This window comes from Ptychodera flava, chromosome 4 (assembly GCF_041260155.1).
Source record: "Ptychodera flava strain L36383 chromosome 4, AS_Pfla_20210202, whole genome shotgun sequence".
NCBI lineage: Eukaryota > Metazoa > Hemichordata > Enteropneusta > Ptychoderidae > Ptychodera > Ptychodera flava.
The window spans coordinates 4,798,049-4,815,481 of record NC_091931.1 but is presented as its reverse complement, the minus strand read 5'-3'; the positions used below and the strand labels follow the sequence as shown (position 1 = coordinate 4,815,481).

Sequence of the window (17,433 nt, the reverse complement as noted above, 5' to 3'; positions counted from 1 at the left end):
CTGCGTCGTGTCTACACGTACATGTACTCGTCAATTCTGAATATCATACATTGCCAGTACAGCAAATCATTCCTTTGAAACACAGTTTCATTGGAGTTATGTACTTGATGGTAAGTATCACAATTAAATCCAAACATCACAATGAAAATAAAGAAATTGGCCAAAAGCAGCAAGAGATATCCAGAAATAAGCATTCAAATGCTGCTGTGATTGTTGCTGTAACCAAGGGTAACATACTGAAGTTCAAAACGATGAGCGATTCCGCGGCAAAGTGAGGATTGTGTCAAAGACAGTCTCGCTTATTATATATATATATATATATATATATATATATATATATATATATATATATATATATATATTATATATATATATATATATATAATATACAGCAGTACACCATTTCGTAGTACAAACAAAAAAGACACAAATCGCAAGCAACATGAGATTGTTTGTCTATCCATCGTAGTGTCATCAAGAGATTAGTATAGTAGTAGAGTTATTAGAAGCACCTCAAAATCCATTTCGATACGTGCGACGCGCATTATGCGACATGCACTGTAGATGAGCTTAAACAACACTTTACACGTAACATTTTTGGTGACTACATATACAATTCTTATTTCGTATTACAAGTTTACCTGTTGACCAATCCCAGCCCGTATTCCAATCATCTGAACATGTGTAGTCATCGCGACAGGCTTCCCACCATGCATCGCACTCACCAGCACACAAAGGTATGTTGATATAACGCTGATCCCGAAACGTTTTGTCTTCCTGTAAAAAGTTTAACACAGAACTTTAAAAAATGAAAGCCTTTGAAATGCATTTTAAATTAATGAGCTTTTCAGGCAGAGAATTCTTACCTCTTTCAAAGAAACTACAGTGTCAAATGGAATGATTTTTTTCATTAGGGTCAGAGGAAGACTTAAACATCTATCCTATTTTCTCGAGTCTCTACTGAAACTTTGGGACTCTGATATTATAGTTAATCTAAATTCAGTGGTCTGTTTGGACGATACTTTTTGCATAACGCCTACTGACCATACGTAGTCTTACTTTATTGTAGACTGTAAGGGATACATACATACATACATACATACATACATACATACATACATACATACATACATACATACGTACATATGCGTGTGTCTGTATGTCTGTGTCTGTGTATATATGCATTTCGCCTGTGGGAGTGTCACAAGTAAGTAAACAAACAAACAAATTTTTGTACTGATAAGAATAGAAGGCTGTGTAACTAGGTCACTTGTAATAGGTGTAGTAATTGGAAATATTTGATAAATGGATGTACATTTCTGCAACACGCTTCGTTTCGTAAAAAGTAACCATGGTACTGTCTCAGTGAGAAAGTATTTTACTAAAACTGAGTGTGACTTACGTAGACTAACCACGGTCCAGTGTTTGGTGAACATTCATAAAAACATAGATCTTTCATCATCCATTTCCAACATGACTGGGATATATTACCACAATGATTCCAATCAAATCCATGCCATACATCGGAATAATGCATATCATTTGTAGTCTCTGCTTCGCAGCACGCTCTACCTGACCAAGGCTGACACTGAAATACAGAGAGTTTGACCACAGTGTTATTTCATTCTAAAACGCTGTTGTAAGACGGTATCAAACTTAGGGAAATCATATGTAAACGACAACACATAATTGCAACTGGCTACCTCCACAAACTACCAACAGATTGCATCAAATTTGTCTAATAGGCCCCAATGATCAATGCAATGAATTTAGTTAGCCTGAAAATAAAAGTGGATGTCGCCCCTTTTCGTGAATATTAATCTTTATTTTCTCTCAACACACAATGTATACACAAAAAACGTTCATACATTAAATATATCCTAATGACATTGAAATTACAGGTTGATGAAACAATTTGCATGGACATTTGAGATATAAGAAATACAGAGAGCCGGATGGACTAAGCCAGAACTGATAATAATATATAATAAAGGATAATATATGATAAGAAATAAACATTTTAACTAAAGTCGTCCCTATTGAAGATGTCTACGTCCCAGAAAGTAAACCAAACTCCAAAGTGATTGTATGAAAGGTGGTTGTGTACATGACGATGAGTAGAGCAACGGGGCAAATGATTGACCGGTTCACAACACATATATGCAATAGCGAGAGCATATATGGAGTGAACTGGTAAAAATATCGAGTTATACCTGTTGCTGGGGTGGTTTAAATCTTAAAAATTTTCTCCAGAGAAGAGTTTGTGCGTGTTACAACAGTGCTATATCGCGAATATAGCACGTTTTTTTTTCACTCCTCGACCAATCATATCTCTTAAGTTGCGCTATCAATATACTGGTATGATATCAATAAACACTTGATGCGAGTCTTGATGTGAGGGCCTAGACAAGGATGAATTTGTAAATGCTAGATTTCTATTTTCTTTCCAGAGTAATGATCATAAAAATGTGTGCCTTTATAAAGCACGGAATGAAAAGAGGACCTGGTATACTATTGTATTTTATATTCACTACACTTTCTTTCCCCTTTACCAAATAAATATCTTCATCGATATCAATCACAGGTTTAAAAATGAGGACAACGCTAATGTGTATGTGTGTGTCTGTGTGTCTGTGTATGTGTGTGTGTGTGGGGGGGGGGGGGGGGTTAATCTATTTGCGAAGGAAACCAAGAAAGCATTAGCGGTAAACTTGAACTGTTGCAAAACTATGCACTGCGTAGACAATTATAACAACGACTAACTTGACGACGGCATTTTCGTGCAGTCAAATAATCTAAGATAGATTAATACCATAAAACAAATAGAAACACAGAAACAAACATTGTGCTAAGTTTACTTTGATTCCAATGATTGACGTCGGAGGGTACAAAAAATTAATGGTATCAGTCGACAATAAAAAACTTTGTAAGCTTATTCATTGAAATACAGAGATCTATTGAGCCACAAGGACAAGGTTCGGTGGTGTTCTATATACAAAAATTCGTCAATGTTAAATCAGGTACATAGTGACATTACTTACTATGCCGTGTAAGTCTGGCTCGGCTCCAGGTACAGATTTATGGTAGGTGCCGACAAGGCAGGTGTTGATGTTCTCTTCGTAAGTGCGGTTCTCTGCAACACTGATGTATCCAAACGTAGACGATGAAAATGTCAGTGAAAACAGAAAAACACACGATGCATGGTGGTAAAAAGTCTTCATCATCGTAAGCCTTGGTTCGTTCAGTCTGTTACATATCGAGGTACTAGCCTGCTATCCACTATTCTTCCTCGCAAATCACTGAAAACGTGTATCAGAGACAGTTATGTAATATCATAAGACCAAAGGTCGTGCTTTATTAACGTCTCATGACTTTGCATTTTCGTGTCTGTCCTTGAATTCGCCATTCCAAGTATATGTTACATTTTACATTATCTGTTCGTTTGGTACAGTTTGTATATTATCTTTCTATAAACCTGTGCGCAAACATACGTTCACCCCTGGCACATAATGCCGCATTTACAAATATTGGCCAATAGTCAAGTCACACAGCAATCTGTACATTGTGAGCGCGCACTTGCCGAGTAATATTTGTCTTCATAGTATCAGCAAATTAGTTGCACGCGTGGATCCTGATAAGGGTGATAAGGAAGCAGTCAGGTGTTTACGTTTAATCAGGTGAATTGTGTAATCAGAGAGCTGAAGTCTAAGCTCTGCAATGCATCAGTCTACAGCCAAGTTGCCAAAAAAATAACAAAGCCTGTTTCTGCATTCGACACATTGAATTAACCGACGGTTCTATGATATTTTGAGGGAAAGATGAATGTTATTGCTTGGTGTCCTTTGTACAAGGATCTTATTGAACACAGACCCCTCCACTGAATCTACAGTGACCTTTGGCCTTGCTCTCCTCCAAGATAAAGTAATGACGGAATAGACCTTTGAAAACGATGGCAGGACTCGAAAATGTCATCATTCGACGTCGACAGCAAAATAGTCTGAAATGATGTACAGGTGTCACCTATAAATTGTAATTTTACAATGTGCAGTTTCGACACATGTAATATCATAATAATGTCCTCTACATGTATAAATCGAACCGAATTTTCCCCATTTATCGTATAATCCAGAGAAAAGCAGTGTATTTGTAGTTGTTGCTGCTAAAATCGATCCTCACACGATCAATATATCTCAGTGATGCGACACATTGCAAGCTTAGGGCGCCCTCAAACGCTACTCACCAATAAATGACGATGGAAATATAATATGATTCTGAGAAGTTAAGGTGCACATACTCTGTCTTTCAATTTAAACTCCATACCTTTGAGGAAAATTAGTGGTAAAGTATCATAATCTGTTTGGAATAACATCGCAATGTACTATCATCGTCGTTTCGTTAGAGTCGTCGTGATGTCATTGTCAGAGTCTGTCGGACATGAAGGAAACATTCCCATCGTATCGTTTCAATTGTTGCCTTTGTTAAGTATTTTCCGAACAGCAAGGTCTGTTTTTTATTGTTCCAGAAATATCCTATTCGCTAAGCATTTAGGCACCTTATTAACCCTGATGGACTGTGGCCTGCATAATCATTCCATCAAGTTAGTGCTCATTCTTCTGTAAGAAGTTCACAGAATATCTTGTTTTAATTTGTTTTTGTTTTTTTAGTGCTCGCTGTTTAGTAGTAAAAGGCCTATGAGCTGTTTCACTGAGTAGTTGACATTCATAAGGGTGTGAGACAATGGTGTCCCTTATCACCATTACTGTATATTATGGCAGCAGAAGTGCTAGCCGAAAATATTCGTAAAGATGACAGCATATCGGGATTCATACTACCAGACAAACAAGAGGAAAAAATTAAGAGTTTTGCAGATGATACGACTCTTTACTTGGAAGGGAAATTTGAAAAGCATTACAAAGTCGTTGAAAATGTTCAACAAATATGAAAAAGCAACAGGTGCAAAGCTGAACAAAAAGAAATCCAAAGGTTTATGGGCTGGGAGTTTTAAAAACCGCACTGATTCAGTGGAAGGGATCGATTTTTCAAACAAGGTTTTACAGATCTTAGGAGTTGGGTTTGGAAACAGTAACACATCTAGAGAAAACTGGAAAACAGTGATGGAAAAATTTACGAATTGCCTTAAGATCTGGAATACTAGAAATCTGTCGTTTAAAGGCAGGGCAATAGTAGCTAATATGCTGGCTGCATCAAAATTATGGTACCTTGCATCATTTGATCACGTACCTAAGGAAATTATTAATGAAGCAAATAGTAAATTATGGAATTTTATTTGGAGAGGCAAACGAGAAGTTATAAAAAGGGGCATTTTCATTCAAAGATATGATGACTGTGGCAAAAAAGTTGTCGACATTGAAGAAAAAAATAATGCACTCCAATTAAAGTGGCTTATGAAATTATTTGAGAAAAATCCAGATAAAGGGACCCCTAAATGGGCCAGCTTATCAAAATATTTCATCGCGAATTATGACAATAAACTGAATAGTGATTATCACTACCTCCATCTCAATTTCAAAGTCAACAACAAACGAACCCCGATGGTGTATGGGATATGATATATACCTGGAAGTCACTTAGACTTACAACAGTGAATCTACAAACATCAAAACGGAATCTTCTTAGAGAAGTTCTGTGGTATAATGACAATATTAAGAATGAAGGAAGTGTCCTCTTTTATGAAAAATGGTCAAAGAGTGGAATTTTTAAGGACATCTGGAATGATGACAGAAATGACTGGCTTCAACAATTGGAATTAATTGCAAAAATTAGAGGAGGTACAAATAGACATGTGCAAGAGGAAATTAAGACAGAGTATGAAACACTCCTCAATGCTATTCCAGATTCCTGGAAACAAATCATCACTTCAAACATCCAAAATGAAGAAAACTATGATATTTTAGACTTAGAGAATTATGGTCTGACAAAAATTATGTCAAAACCAAGTCATTTTATTGGAAATTAGTTGATAAGAAATGGCATGCAGTCAAAGGTCAAATTGGTCAACAATGGGTTGAGAATCTAAGTCTCACTGACAGTTACAAAGCTACTTTATTCAGTCATCTTAATTCAACAGGAATTGTTAGCAATTCAGTAAATGATTTAAATTGGAAGATTTTCCACAGAGGCCTAGTCACAGGAAGCTTGGCCAAAACTTTAAATTTAAGTGATGGGAAATGTCACATTTGTGGCCAAGAATAAACACTGGAACACATCTTATTAGAGTGTAAATATGTTAAAGAAATCTGGAAGAAATTGATTTATTTCTTTGTCAGAAAACACAACTTTGATAATAACATCAATATCAAAAGATTAGCAATTGCAGGAATCGAAAATGATAATAATGCAACATCTGACATTATTTACTGTATTACTTCTTTTGTAAAATATACAGTTTGGAATATTCGAAATATTCGTTTGGTTATTTTCTCGAATGTTTTCATCACAAGAGAAGTGAGGGCAACAGGACGAAAATCGTTTTGCTGCTTTGGATTGTTGCGTTTAGGAATTGGAATAACTGTTGAGGTTTTCCATAAGGCCGGAATAGAAACATTATTTAATGAAAGTTGAAAAAGGTGTTGAAGTACGCTGCTCAGTTGATCGGCACACAATTTAAGCGTTCTGCCACATATACCATCAGGACCTGGACATTTCTCACATTGAGTCGTTCTCAACGACTTAGCCACTCGATCCTTACTGATAATTATGTTGTTTTCCAACTGCAAAGAAGCTTTTATATTATTTACCTCAGCTGAGAAATCATGTGACTCAAAACGAGTAAAGAAGTCGTTGAAAACGTTCGGTAAGGTCAGTTCCGTTTCACCAACAAGACTAACAATTGAGTGATTACGTTCTGTGGCAGTAATTATCGCTGCCATCTTCTTGAAACCCTGCCAGGCTGTACGAAAATTACACTGTTCAAATGTGGATTCAATTTTACTCTTATATGTCAATTTGCTTGCCTAATGGCTGCCCTAACCTCCTAGTTTACTTGTTTATTTTCTATCTGACCACCCTGGAAAACACCCTTTTTTTCTTATGAAGGACCGACTTAAGGTCTTTAGTAACCCATGGCTTGTTATTGGGAAAATTTTGAACTGTTTACAAGTATGATAGAGTCCACACAGAAGGAAATATACGAAGATATAACATCTACAAGGTCGTTCAAGTCCTTGCCAGATTCATAAAATATCTGTCAGTCTGTCATTCAAAGCATCCCTGTAAGCTCTGTACTATCTGCAGTCCAGTTCTTGACTCGTTTCACTATGCTTTCAACACGCTGTACGACTGGTTTGTAGATTGGTGCAAGAAGAATTGCATTGTGATCTGACGAACCAATAGGAGGAAGCGGTATTGATTTGTACGCACCTGGAACTGTGCCAAAACACTAATCAATTGTTATCAGGCGTGTCGGGCAGGTGATGTACTGATGGTATGATTTCAGAATTCTGTCATGTGCACAATGGTTGAAATCACTGAGAATGAATTTTGGAGCGTCTGGGGAAATAGATTCCAATTTCTGAATATTATTTTCGATATGTTCAATGGCTCTTGACGTATTAGCGCGGGGTGGATGTACACCACAGTGAAAAACAGCTGAGGAAATTCCCTCGGCATGTAAAATGGACGCAAGGAAATCGACAGAAGTTCAATGTCAGCTGTACAAAATGCTTCACGGACAATCACTGTGTTACAAAATTGCTTATTCACATAAAAACATACACCGCCACCGTGTAGTTTTCCTGTAGTTTCTTCATCTCTGTCCAGACGAAAAGGAGTCCCGAACCCTTCAATAAAAAGATCTTGATCACAACTCTCTGAATTTAACCAAGTCTCAGTGAACATTATCATTTCAGCTTGAAGCTCGTCAGTTTTTGAGCGAAGAGACCGAACGTTTGCTAACACAACAGTTGGAAGTGGTGTTCGGCAACTTTTTCTCCTTTTCAACCTCTGTCTAACACCACCTTTCTTACCCCTCTTCCTTTTCCGAATCCCGTTCTTCTTCCCCACAAAATTCGCATTATGTACATTTTGAGACGCTGGTATAATTTCTGCTGGGAAGGAGTCATTCAGTGTAAATGACGACACCTGTTCAGATGGCTGGCGTAGACTTAGTAGAAATTCCCTTGTGTAGGTGGTAAATCCATCATGGCCGGTATTGCGTACGGCACACACTGTATAACCAAGATGAGAGAGTCCAAGCAGCACAACCAGGAGTACAACAAACAACTTAGAAACGTTCAAATACATAGTAGACATCTAACTTATGTGTAGGCAACGTCCAGTGAGGTAAACACACCAAAGACGAACGGAAAAACACGCAAAAAACAGGAGCAAGTGTCCGCCACGTCGCCACTAGTGCAGCGCCGCGTGTCATGTACAACATGTACCTCAGAAAAATAGAGAAACAGAGTAGCAACGCGGCATGCCTTTTGTTCCATGGTCGTCTCGGTAGACTATGGCCTTTTCATTGAAATGAGCTTCAAAGGTGTTAAACTTTTTGGAGACTTTGTTTGTGGTTGATAATTGCACGAGATTATGCGAAAAATACGACGAGATGGCATCGTGCTGCCAGTCACGTAGCAACCATAGTTACTTTGTGAGCTCTCAGGGCAGAAACACTGCTTCAAGCCAATCAAAACATAACACGCCAGCAGCAGTTTCATAAACATGTCCTTCCTTGACGAACGTGTAAAGGGCGGTATGACTGACCGTAAACCATTGAGTAAAACCAGACAGTATCGATAAAAGACTTTCAAATTTGGTTCAAACACAATCATATATTCATAAAAATATGAGAGGAATTCTTAAAATGGTAAAACTCACTTTCCTGAAGCTCAAAATACTCCCGTTTTCGCCAGCACGCCAATTCCGCTCAGCACCACACGACAACAACAACACAAACTTTGCCGAATATACTTTCGCTTGACAATTGGCGAAAATCCGAAAATTACCGAATGATGCATGGTCGGCACTCTTCGGAAAAGAGAGGCGAGAGCTACCTGAGGCGAGGCGAACATTGATGGGTTACGTAACCGCTTCACTCCTTGAACAATATCCGTTGCCAGTCTGTTTCTCTTTGTCTGCGCATGTACCTGACAACGTTTTACTGAGTACATTATGCAACTTGTTTCCGTGAGAAAAGCTACTTGCTTCGAATTCGCTACAACTATAGACAGTAGAGGGGGAAGAGGCCTGGGGTACCCTGGCCCCGTTGTCATTTACTGACAAGGGAACGTGTGTCACTGAAGTGGGGATGGATTAGCATGTCATTTAATGTAACATGAAAAGTGACTGAGGTCGAAGTGACTAAGGCACCGGGATTGATCTGACCACAACCAACGACTGTCACTTAGGTCGAAACGGACAGGGGTCAAGGTTACCTGCTGCCCCGGCCCCCAGCTGCAGGCCTGGCTATGTTTACATAAGGCGTCCACATTTTAGAAAATCGCTAAAAGTAGGCAGAAAGAAAGCCCCCTTACGTGAAAAGGCAAGGGGTCGATAGGGGTCGGCTGACAGTTTGACACATTTTGTACCATCAAGAGTCGAATGATACATTGACTGAGTTGACCATACGAATTTCATCAAAAAACGTCCTGGGAAAAGTGAATGCATTGGATGTTTGACCAAACTTCACAAAGCATCAATTTTTCGATCAAAAAATTCATGCCTAGAACTAATGAAAATTAGTAAAAAACTACCACTGCCTTGTACATCAGGCAATAAAATGTCGTAGGCGTGAAAATGAGTTTACTAGAAAATACATAGTGGCTCTTAAAATTAGTTTGAAAATTTAGCGTCTTTACCGCGGTATCGCTAGATGGCCGTCATTTTTGAAGCGCAGATGAAGTGGTGAATTCTGGGATATCTTCCAGGGCGGCGTGTGGACGCTCACAGTATTCTCGGGCTAATCCCCTTTATTTGCGAAGATTCAACACAGACCCTGCAACGCCCAAATATCTCGCAGTGAGAACAAGACTATATTTAGATAGGGCACACGTTTGTCATTTATCTTATGTATCTATTATCTATCTTGTTCAAATTTACTCTTCGTTTCGGTTAGAAATTGATGACGCATCAGTTAATAAACGTCTTTTCTGGGTACATGAAATGAAAATCACTTTAGTCTGAAATCAAACAAGGCGATTTCAAGAAAGTCTTAACTCTAAATCTAGAACCTTAAATGCTGATTTGCAGAGTAGTAGTATCTCCATCCGCCAGCCAATATTTCAATTCCCATACATGTCCACTACTCTGTCCCATTCAGAACATTCCCCACTTCCATCTACGCATTACACGAATTTTGTCTCTCCCTCGCCGACCAGTACAGCGATAAATTGTTAAAAATATAGTTATACGTGACGTCATCGTTTCAAACGCCTAACTCTGCTGGAAAAGAACACAAATTTGCCCGCAGTCGACTATAGCACATTTACCTCTAGTCCTTTTGGGTTTATTCCTAGTTGTTACTGTGAAGTTATTCTCTTTTAAGATAAAAATATTGCCCTTCCGCCGAAGCTCCGTTTAACACATTTTCACATCTGCAGGTTTGTTGGCTGCACCTTGTCTTGACAACGATGCAATCGTTTTTTAGAGGAGAGGGCGTTGTTCGTATTGTGACCTACATCAACAATGCGAGTCAAGAGACCCAATGGGAGCAGTCACTGAACAATAAATCGAACGATCCATACAAGGTTCTCTGATTGCTCACTGTTTTCATGTGCTCACGAGACGCGGCACAATAGAGTTCATCTAGGGTCAACGTTTATGATCGGGAATTAAATATTAAACCGTATCAGTAGGCATGAACAAGATTGCTTGATCAGCGTTTCCACACGGGTCTCAAACAAGTCGAAAAAAGAAACGCTCACACTCTTCAAGTAAGTTATATTTTCCTTGTTACGAGAATTAATTTGTAAAATTGTCTGTACACTTGAAACATACAGTATTATCTTACGCAAGCTATACTAAAATACATAACCTTGAACGTACTGCTGAACGGTTCTCAATGAATTTAACGATGCGTCATGTACTCTTAATGTGGCAAAAGTCCCTCTCAATGGTGCATCTATTGATAAACCTACTGATTTCATTTCGGAAAAATCTTTTACAATAAGGGAAATGGAATTGCACAAACTCAAGAGGAGCTAAATTAGTTTATGAAATAGAAATCGATTCTGCTGAAGCTTTACCTCCCATTGTTTATTTATGTCTGTCTTGCAATATCACCTTGTGCCTTATTTACTGTTCTTATGTATCTTCAAGTTGAATAGAAGAAGAGAAATGAGATGTTTGCAAATTGCACTCATTTATAGCGTCTTCACTTTACGCACGATTCGCGCCATCATAAGACCCCTACATAGGTGGCGTCGAGTTTTAGAAGTTTTCTGCAAACCACTCGTCTTGCCTATTCTTTCCATTACTAGCGAAACATAACGTCAACAAACAGGTGTTATTGTGTCAAAAAGAAACGACCTTTGGTCGTTAACCTTGGGAACTCTGAGTGCCCAGGGACCTATGTTTGGCCCGGGGCTTAAGTTAATTTGGAAGTTTATTTCATTTGGTGTGAAATTTATGCCAAATTTGGCGACATGTGGAAGAGATAACACATTGAAAACAGGTAAACGAGAGGACAAGCTTTTTGGTTTTCATACTCATTCAGGTGATCTTTCCACATGTGTACTCTAGTACTAAAGTTACTAAATGGTGCTGAACAAGCACTTGTGTGTCCTGTTTAACGTGTACATAATAAATAAACGACAAAGGTGGAGCCGATTTTTACAAATCTTACCAAAAACACGATAATTCAGCACCCATTGCTAATTTTAGGGTAAACCAGGCATATTTGCTTATATGACCCTTTTCTTGAAAACTTTGTGACGAATGCACAGGCGATGGACAGGTAAGCTAAATTATCGTGCTGAACTGGAGCGTAGGGTCTCGCTTGGTGTTTTGTTGATAAGGCACATGACGGATTGGATGACAAGCGGGATACAAAGTATAAAGTTTACAGCTCAGATGAGTTCAAGGACGCTGTGTTTATATTTATATCATGAACAACAGCTTTTGTGTAGAATCACTGCGCAATGACTTAGAGTAAGTGTATTTTTTCTCGTCAACTTCGCTTTTGTGCAATGAATCCAAGGAGTCAGCACCCGTATCGTCAACATATCAACGGTGTTATATACTAATGGACATGATAAATAATGACGGACTACCTAAACAAATCTGAATTGTAGTGAAACTTTCAAAATTCACAACATTAATAGCGCTGTTCACGGTTACAGGTTTGTTTTTTGACACGCTACATAAAACCATCGCGAAAATGAATTAATGGTAATGACCATTAATTCATTTTCACGATGGTTTCATTTATCGTGTCTCAAACCTTGGTCGAATATATGCATGGTCACCCATTTATTCAATATCTTTCAACATGTAAAACAATATAAATAGTGTCTCGCATCAAACAAAATTCATGAAAAATGGCCGACTTTGTCCCTTTAAATAACCTCTAAATACAATGTAAATACGATCATAACATTTCATCATTAACTGCACTGTCGCCAGATATCTGTACCCGAAATATTTGACAGTTATTCTATTGGGTTCACTAAGAGCAGGTATTTCACAATACAATGTCATGATGACAGATATATTCTTCTTCACTATAGCATTTTGTTCGTAAAACAGAGAGGAAGATGAGAGATCTACTTATGGGGACGCTGTTTATGCTAATAGCTTCTGGGTCATCGTTCTCTGAATCCAGGAATATATCAATATCTCGTTCATACGAGGAAAATATCAATATCTGCATAAAGGGAAAGAATCGTAAGGAAGTACCAGGGCCAGAGAAAACTTTACATGGACTGGTGAGTTCATTTACCCAACTTGTAACGTATTGAGCACGTGCAATTATGGCAGGACATGCTATCGTTCATGTAACAACTAAAGAGACACACAGACTCATTGACACACACACAGACTATCTCTCTCTCCTCTCTCTCTCTCTCTCTCTCTCTCTCTCTCTCTCTCTCTCTCTCCTCTCTCTCTCTCTAGGCCTATTGCATTAGTTCCTGTTCACATTATGGTCACACGACCTGAACATTTTGTGTTAATTTTTTAAAGTTGTATCAGCATGTTTTTTCTCAGATAAAGCTGATAACCTGTGCATTTGAAGTGTGCAAATTATCTATAATAAACACCCAAGTAGCAAGCCATCGATAACAATATCTTAATCACAAGTTGAAATTTCCTTGCACATATGTATCTGACATGTTGCGCTCTCTCTTCAGCGACAAGGTCTTGAAATTCGCATACAAATAATTGATGAATATTCTTGTGCTAAGGAGGTGCTGATCATTATCATATCTGCATCACAGGTTGAGCTCAACATGCAAAGTACTAACAGATATCGTAACACGGCACTTCGGTAGATATAGAAAGAGCATGTCTATATACATGCACCGATAATCCTTTTCCACACTGTGGTGCGATGGATGGACGACCAGACACCGTACTTACATATACACAGCCTGGCAATTTTACCGCATCGCTTGTTTTTTTCTCCGCCACACATTTTTCGGATGACCATTTTAATGTTCAAATTAATGCATAATATAAAAGAGAGTATTTCTCAATTATGTAGTGCGAATCTTGGAAAAGTCGGACATGTTGCGATGCCAGTACTACAAAATACTTGCATGAAGTCGAAACATGGTTTCAATTTGATTGGGGTCACTGTGGCCAGCTTTCACGAACATGCATGGATTTTATGTTGAAAGATGCCTGCTTCTACGAGTGTTCGCCAAACTTAGGACCATGGCGCGTGTACACGATTGACGGCAACCCTTCTAAGGTAACCTTTAACTCTGTTCATCTTTAATTTGTAGCCAAGGAATATTACACAAGTATATGTTTTTGTTGGCTGGTAGTAAATCATTTAAGTCAGTTCCTTCCCTGTGAAAACTACGTTCGCCATCTAAAAACTTGTTAGCTTTTGAACGGTGAGATTTTGAACGTTTTCAATCGCAAGATTCGCAACTTAAGCTATCAAACATTCACAATTTTAGTTTATCACCAACTTCACGATTTCAGCAAGTCGAAATCACAATTTCAGTTTATCGCCAAATTCATAATTTCAGTTTATCGCCAAATTCACAATTTCAGTCCAACAAAAACTACCCCGATGAAAGATTCATGGGTGTACCCATCTGCGAAAGGGATTGTAGGGCATGGTGGCACTCATGTAGACACGACTTGACTTGCAGTGGTAACTGGTATGTAGGACCATGGAATTGGACATCCAGTAAGTTGAAAATGATTTACATCTCTTGTGGACTTTTGGTTTCTCTTTGCCTGTAGCAGATGATTTTGCAGAAGATTCTCGATGAACGACTTTTCAGTGTTCACTTCTTTGGATATCTTTCACGGGCAGCCAACAAACCTGTTTGGTGTTATAAGGCTCTCGTAAGCAGTTCCAGTTCCTTGTCAGACAGGCGGACATGCTTCTGGAGCATCAGCAGTCTGGCAAAGTGCCAGTGGGCAATTTTATTCATCTGCTTTGCGGGGAAATTTCAATCATTTATTCAGCGGTCAATTTGGAATGAAAGACCAGCGAGGTGGTTTTGAGAAAAGTTCAGCTGTTGGAGAGAGTATTTTAAAGGAATAATACGGGCGGCGAGTGGGCAACTTCTCCGATTGGTGGTTGGAGATAGAAAATAATTAGGGCGGGGGTTCCAAATTGTGACGGGAAGCTTTCTATCCCTGTATGCATTAAAGTCATTCAAAATACACCTAGAATAGTTTTATTTGCTATAAAGTATCTCGGTAACAATCGCTTGGCATTTCTCTCCATTTCCCCCGTGTAACTTGTGAGACCATTCGCTTGCATGTAAGATTATACGTGTTGTATTCTATCATGCTTCCTAGAGATAAACCAATGTATCAAGGAATGCAGACCAATGGAGGAATATTTTAAAACTCCGAAAGCCTTCTGTGAAAATATTTGGGGAGGCGCTTACAAAATGGCTCCAAAGGGCGACGATCGCTGCATGCGATTGCATTTTACCGGGGAAAACCCGAACGACGAGGTAATGTCAAATAAGATGTTAATCTGATGCGATGAACCAATATGTGAAGACATGTTTTTTTTGATATGGCAGTCATCAACACTGATTGCCAATCATCGTGGGCACTACGCTGTAATGCCTTACACTTTATGAACATGTCTTCATTGGAATATGAATGTCTGTACTATGTCATGAGGTAACAAACTTATTTGGCAATGGAAAGAAGAATATACGGCCATTTTCTTATAATTAATACAAATTTTTGCAAAAATTTGTTAATATATATCTTACAGCACTTCAGTTTTCCCTTCATATGTACTATTGGAATTGTTTATTCGTTTCCAGATTAGCTTATTATTTGCTAATATTTCTTACTCCAACCCTATCGCTGACTGTGTCATGACGAACGTAATGTATGTGCAGTTGTCCCTGTATAATTGTTTCAGATTTCGGATTTCTCTTTTTGTCCCCACCCCCCTATGCATCAACATTACAATTTTTTCTGACTTGGAGTGATGTATATGTACCATAAGTTACACTTTAAGGTTTGTCTGATTTCAGTTCTCTCCCAACTCCAACATCTTTAATAATATTTCCTAGGTACCTACATAAAAGACAACTAGTATATCTTCAAGTTCTCAATGGATGTAGAGTTTTGATAGGTTGTAATTGTACTGAATTTTTTCCTTTTCTAGGTTTGCCGTTATTATGCTAAAGCTCTTGAATCCAAAGACGAAGATGCAAGGCATGTTAGTCACAGCACAGCCAGGGTTTATGGTCATACAAATGCCGCTCTGTGCACGCATTGTTCTCTCTTGTGGAGTTGCTTTGCCGTGTTTTTCATGTTTATGATAGGGACGGAAAGTACATGAGACCTAGACATCGCCCCAGTTCGACAATACAGTGTAAGGCTGTTAAATATCTACTCTATCTAACTGCCAATGGTAACCGTGCATGTGAGTAGATACGCAACAACGGCACGTTTTAAGTCAGTCTAGACGGATGGTGCAAATTCAAGTTTGCATAATTCTTAAAAGGTTGAACTTCATTATTAATGGAATGCCTGCAATAAGTTTTTACAATCCAGAAATCAACTGATGTTGGCCGTGTTTCTGAAAAGTTACATACATTTGGCCGATTGATAGAATTTTGGTTAACTTTAACAAATTTGGTGTTATACGTTCTGAGCATCGTTTCTGTCTTACCAACTTTTTATTATAAATAAATTTTATTGGAAACTGCGCTAAGGCTGCGCTGACGTGTAATATATCGTGTCCATGGCACACTGCACATAATATGATGTACTTTCACCGCGACGCTAGGGCATAGTTCTCAGTTTACCCGACCTGGGTCTTACATTGATTGTCTACTCTTGTCCACCAACATCAAAAATAATACACCGATTTTCACATTTAAACAAACGATATCGAACTGGTGATGTCAGGAAAGCATATTAGAGCAAGCGACGATATTCAACAACTAATTTTGAAAGAAAACATTGATTGTGTGAGCACATAAATGCCCGCAACCTCTTATTGACTGTAGCTGAATCTGCTCATAATATTTTGAAATCAAAGATAAAGAGAACCGAACAATTTTATATCAACGATTTCGGACAAAAATCTGAACAATACAACGTTAAACACACATGAGTAACAGAGACCCACGGAACCTGCGAAACAAACTTCAAAAGAGGGTATCTTGACTGAAAAGTTAGTTAAAACCGATGTTAAGCTTATGAATCTGCCCTTGATAAAGAACACATAAAAATTAAGAGGGCGCCTTTCGCATCCATAAGAAAGTCTTTACCAAAAGTAAGCGATCTATAATGTATGAAAAATTTCATAACTATTTGAACAAACTTGATCGAGCTCATCCTGCAAACAACTTTAAAAGTTGTTGGCATAATCAGCCTGTTTCTGAAAAGGTTTCAAATCGACAGCAAGCTGAGAGATATCCTCAGAAATGCCAAAATTTACATTCAACAATCGTTGAAAGAATTCTGGATAATGCCTCCTCAGAGATCACAAAGCAATAGGTTGAAAGCTGTATGACAGGCAATTTCTGGGTGGGACAATTTTAAATCACGACTTGTGAAATTTGCTAAGTGTCCTGTTGTGCCCTGTTGTCACGACCCGGCACTACATGATACCGCGTCATGGTTTCACAACGTTCACAGGTGGTATAGGCACCGTCAGTAAATACGTTTACAATCAACAATTCTTGTATCATGAGATGGTGTGTCTTGCAATAAAATAGATATAACCTTTCGAGTAAGCTTGTCCGTAGTTACTGCATTCGATGCCACCATCCTACTATAGATAACTACACACCATTCTCGCGAGCCAGA

General features: G+C 38.4%; 1 protein-coding gene and 1 long non-coding RNA gene across 4 annotated transcripts; one reads left to right on the top strand and one right to left on the bottom strand.

Moving 5' to 3' along the window:
- Nucleotides 1-1,401: 1,401 nt before the first annotated feature.
- Nucleotides 1,402-8,932, bottom strand: LOC139130738 (uncharacterized). Of its 2 annotated transcripts, none has more exons than XR_011551949.1 (3): nucleotides 8,839-8,932; nucleotides 3,042-3,299; nucleotides 1,402-1,588 (listed from the first exon to the last, which is right to left on the bottom strand). It is a non-coding gene; the product is annotated as an uncharacterized lncRNA (long non-coding RNA). The 2 variants fall into 2 exon arrangements; XR_011551950.1 differs by lacking the exon at nucleotides 8,839-8,932 and adding an exon at nucleotides 7,986-8,405.
- A 1,860-nt stretch (nucleotides 8,933-10,792) lies between these two features.
- LOC139130736 (folate receptor gamma-like) lies at nucleotides 10,793-16,324 on the top strand. 2 transcript variants are annotated; one of them, XM_070696519.1, is made up of 6 exons: nucleotides 10,793-10,892; nucleotides 12,687-12,884; nucleotides 13,661-13,870; nucleotides 14,182-14,320; nucleotides 14,944-15,104; nucleotides 15,779-16,324. In XM_070696519.1, the coding sequence occupies exons 2-6, from the start codon at nucleotides 12,714-12,716 to the stop codon at nucleotides 15,953-15,955; spliced, it is 858 nt and encodes a 285-aa protein (XP_070552620.1). In that variant the 5' UTR covers nucleotides 10,793-10,892; nucleotides 12,687-12,713; the 3' UTR covers nucleotides 15,956-16,324. The 2 variants fall into 2 exon arrangements, with proteins under 2 accessions (XP_070552620.1, XP_070552621.1); XM_070696520.1 differs by having other exon boundaries at nucleotides 10,809-10,892; nucleotides 12,706-12,884.
- Nucleotides 16,325-17,433: the final 1,109 nt, after the last annotated feature.

Coding starts and splice junctions, on each gene's coding strand:
- LOC139130736 (XM_070696519.1), top strand. CDS start 12,714: ATGAGAGATCTACTTATGGGGACGCTGTTTATGCTAATAGCTTCTGGG. Junction 14,321..14,943: donor ACCATGGAATTGGACATCCA/GTAAGTTGAAAA, acceptor CATGCTTCCTAG/AGATAAACCAATGTATCAAG. Junction 15,105..15,778: donor GGGAAAACCCGAACGACGAG/GTAATGTCAAAT, acceptor TTCCTTTTCTAG/GTTTGCCGTTATTATGCTAA.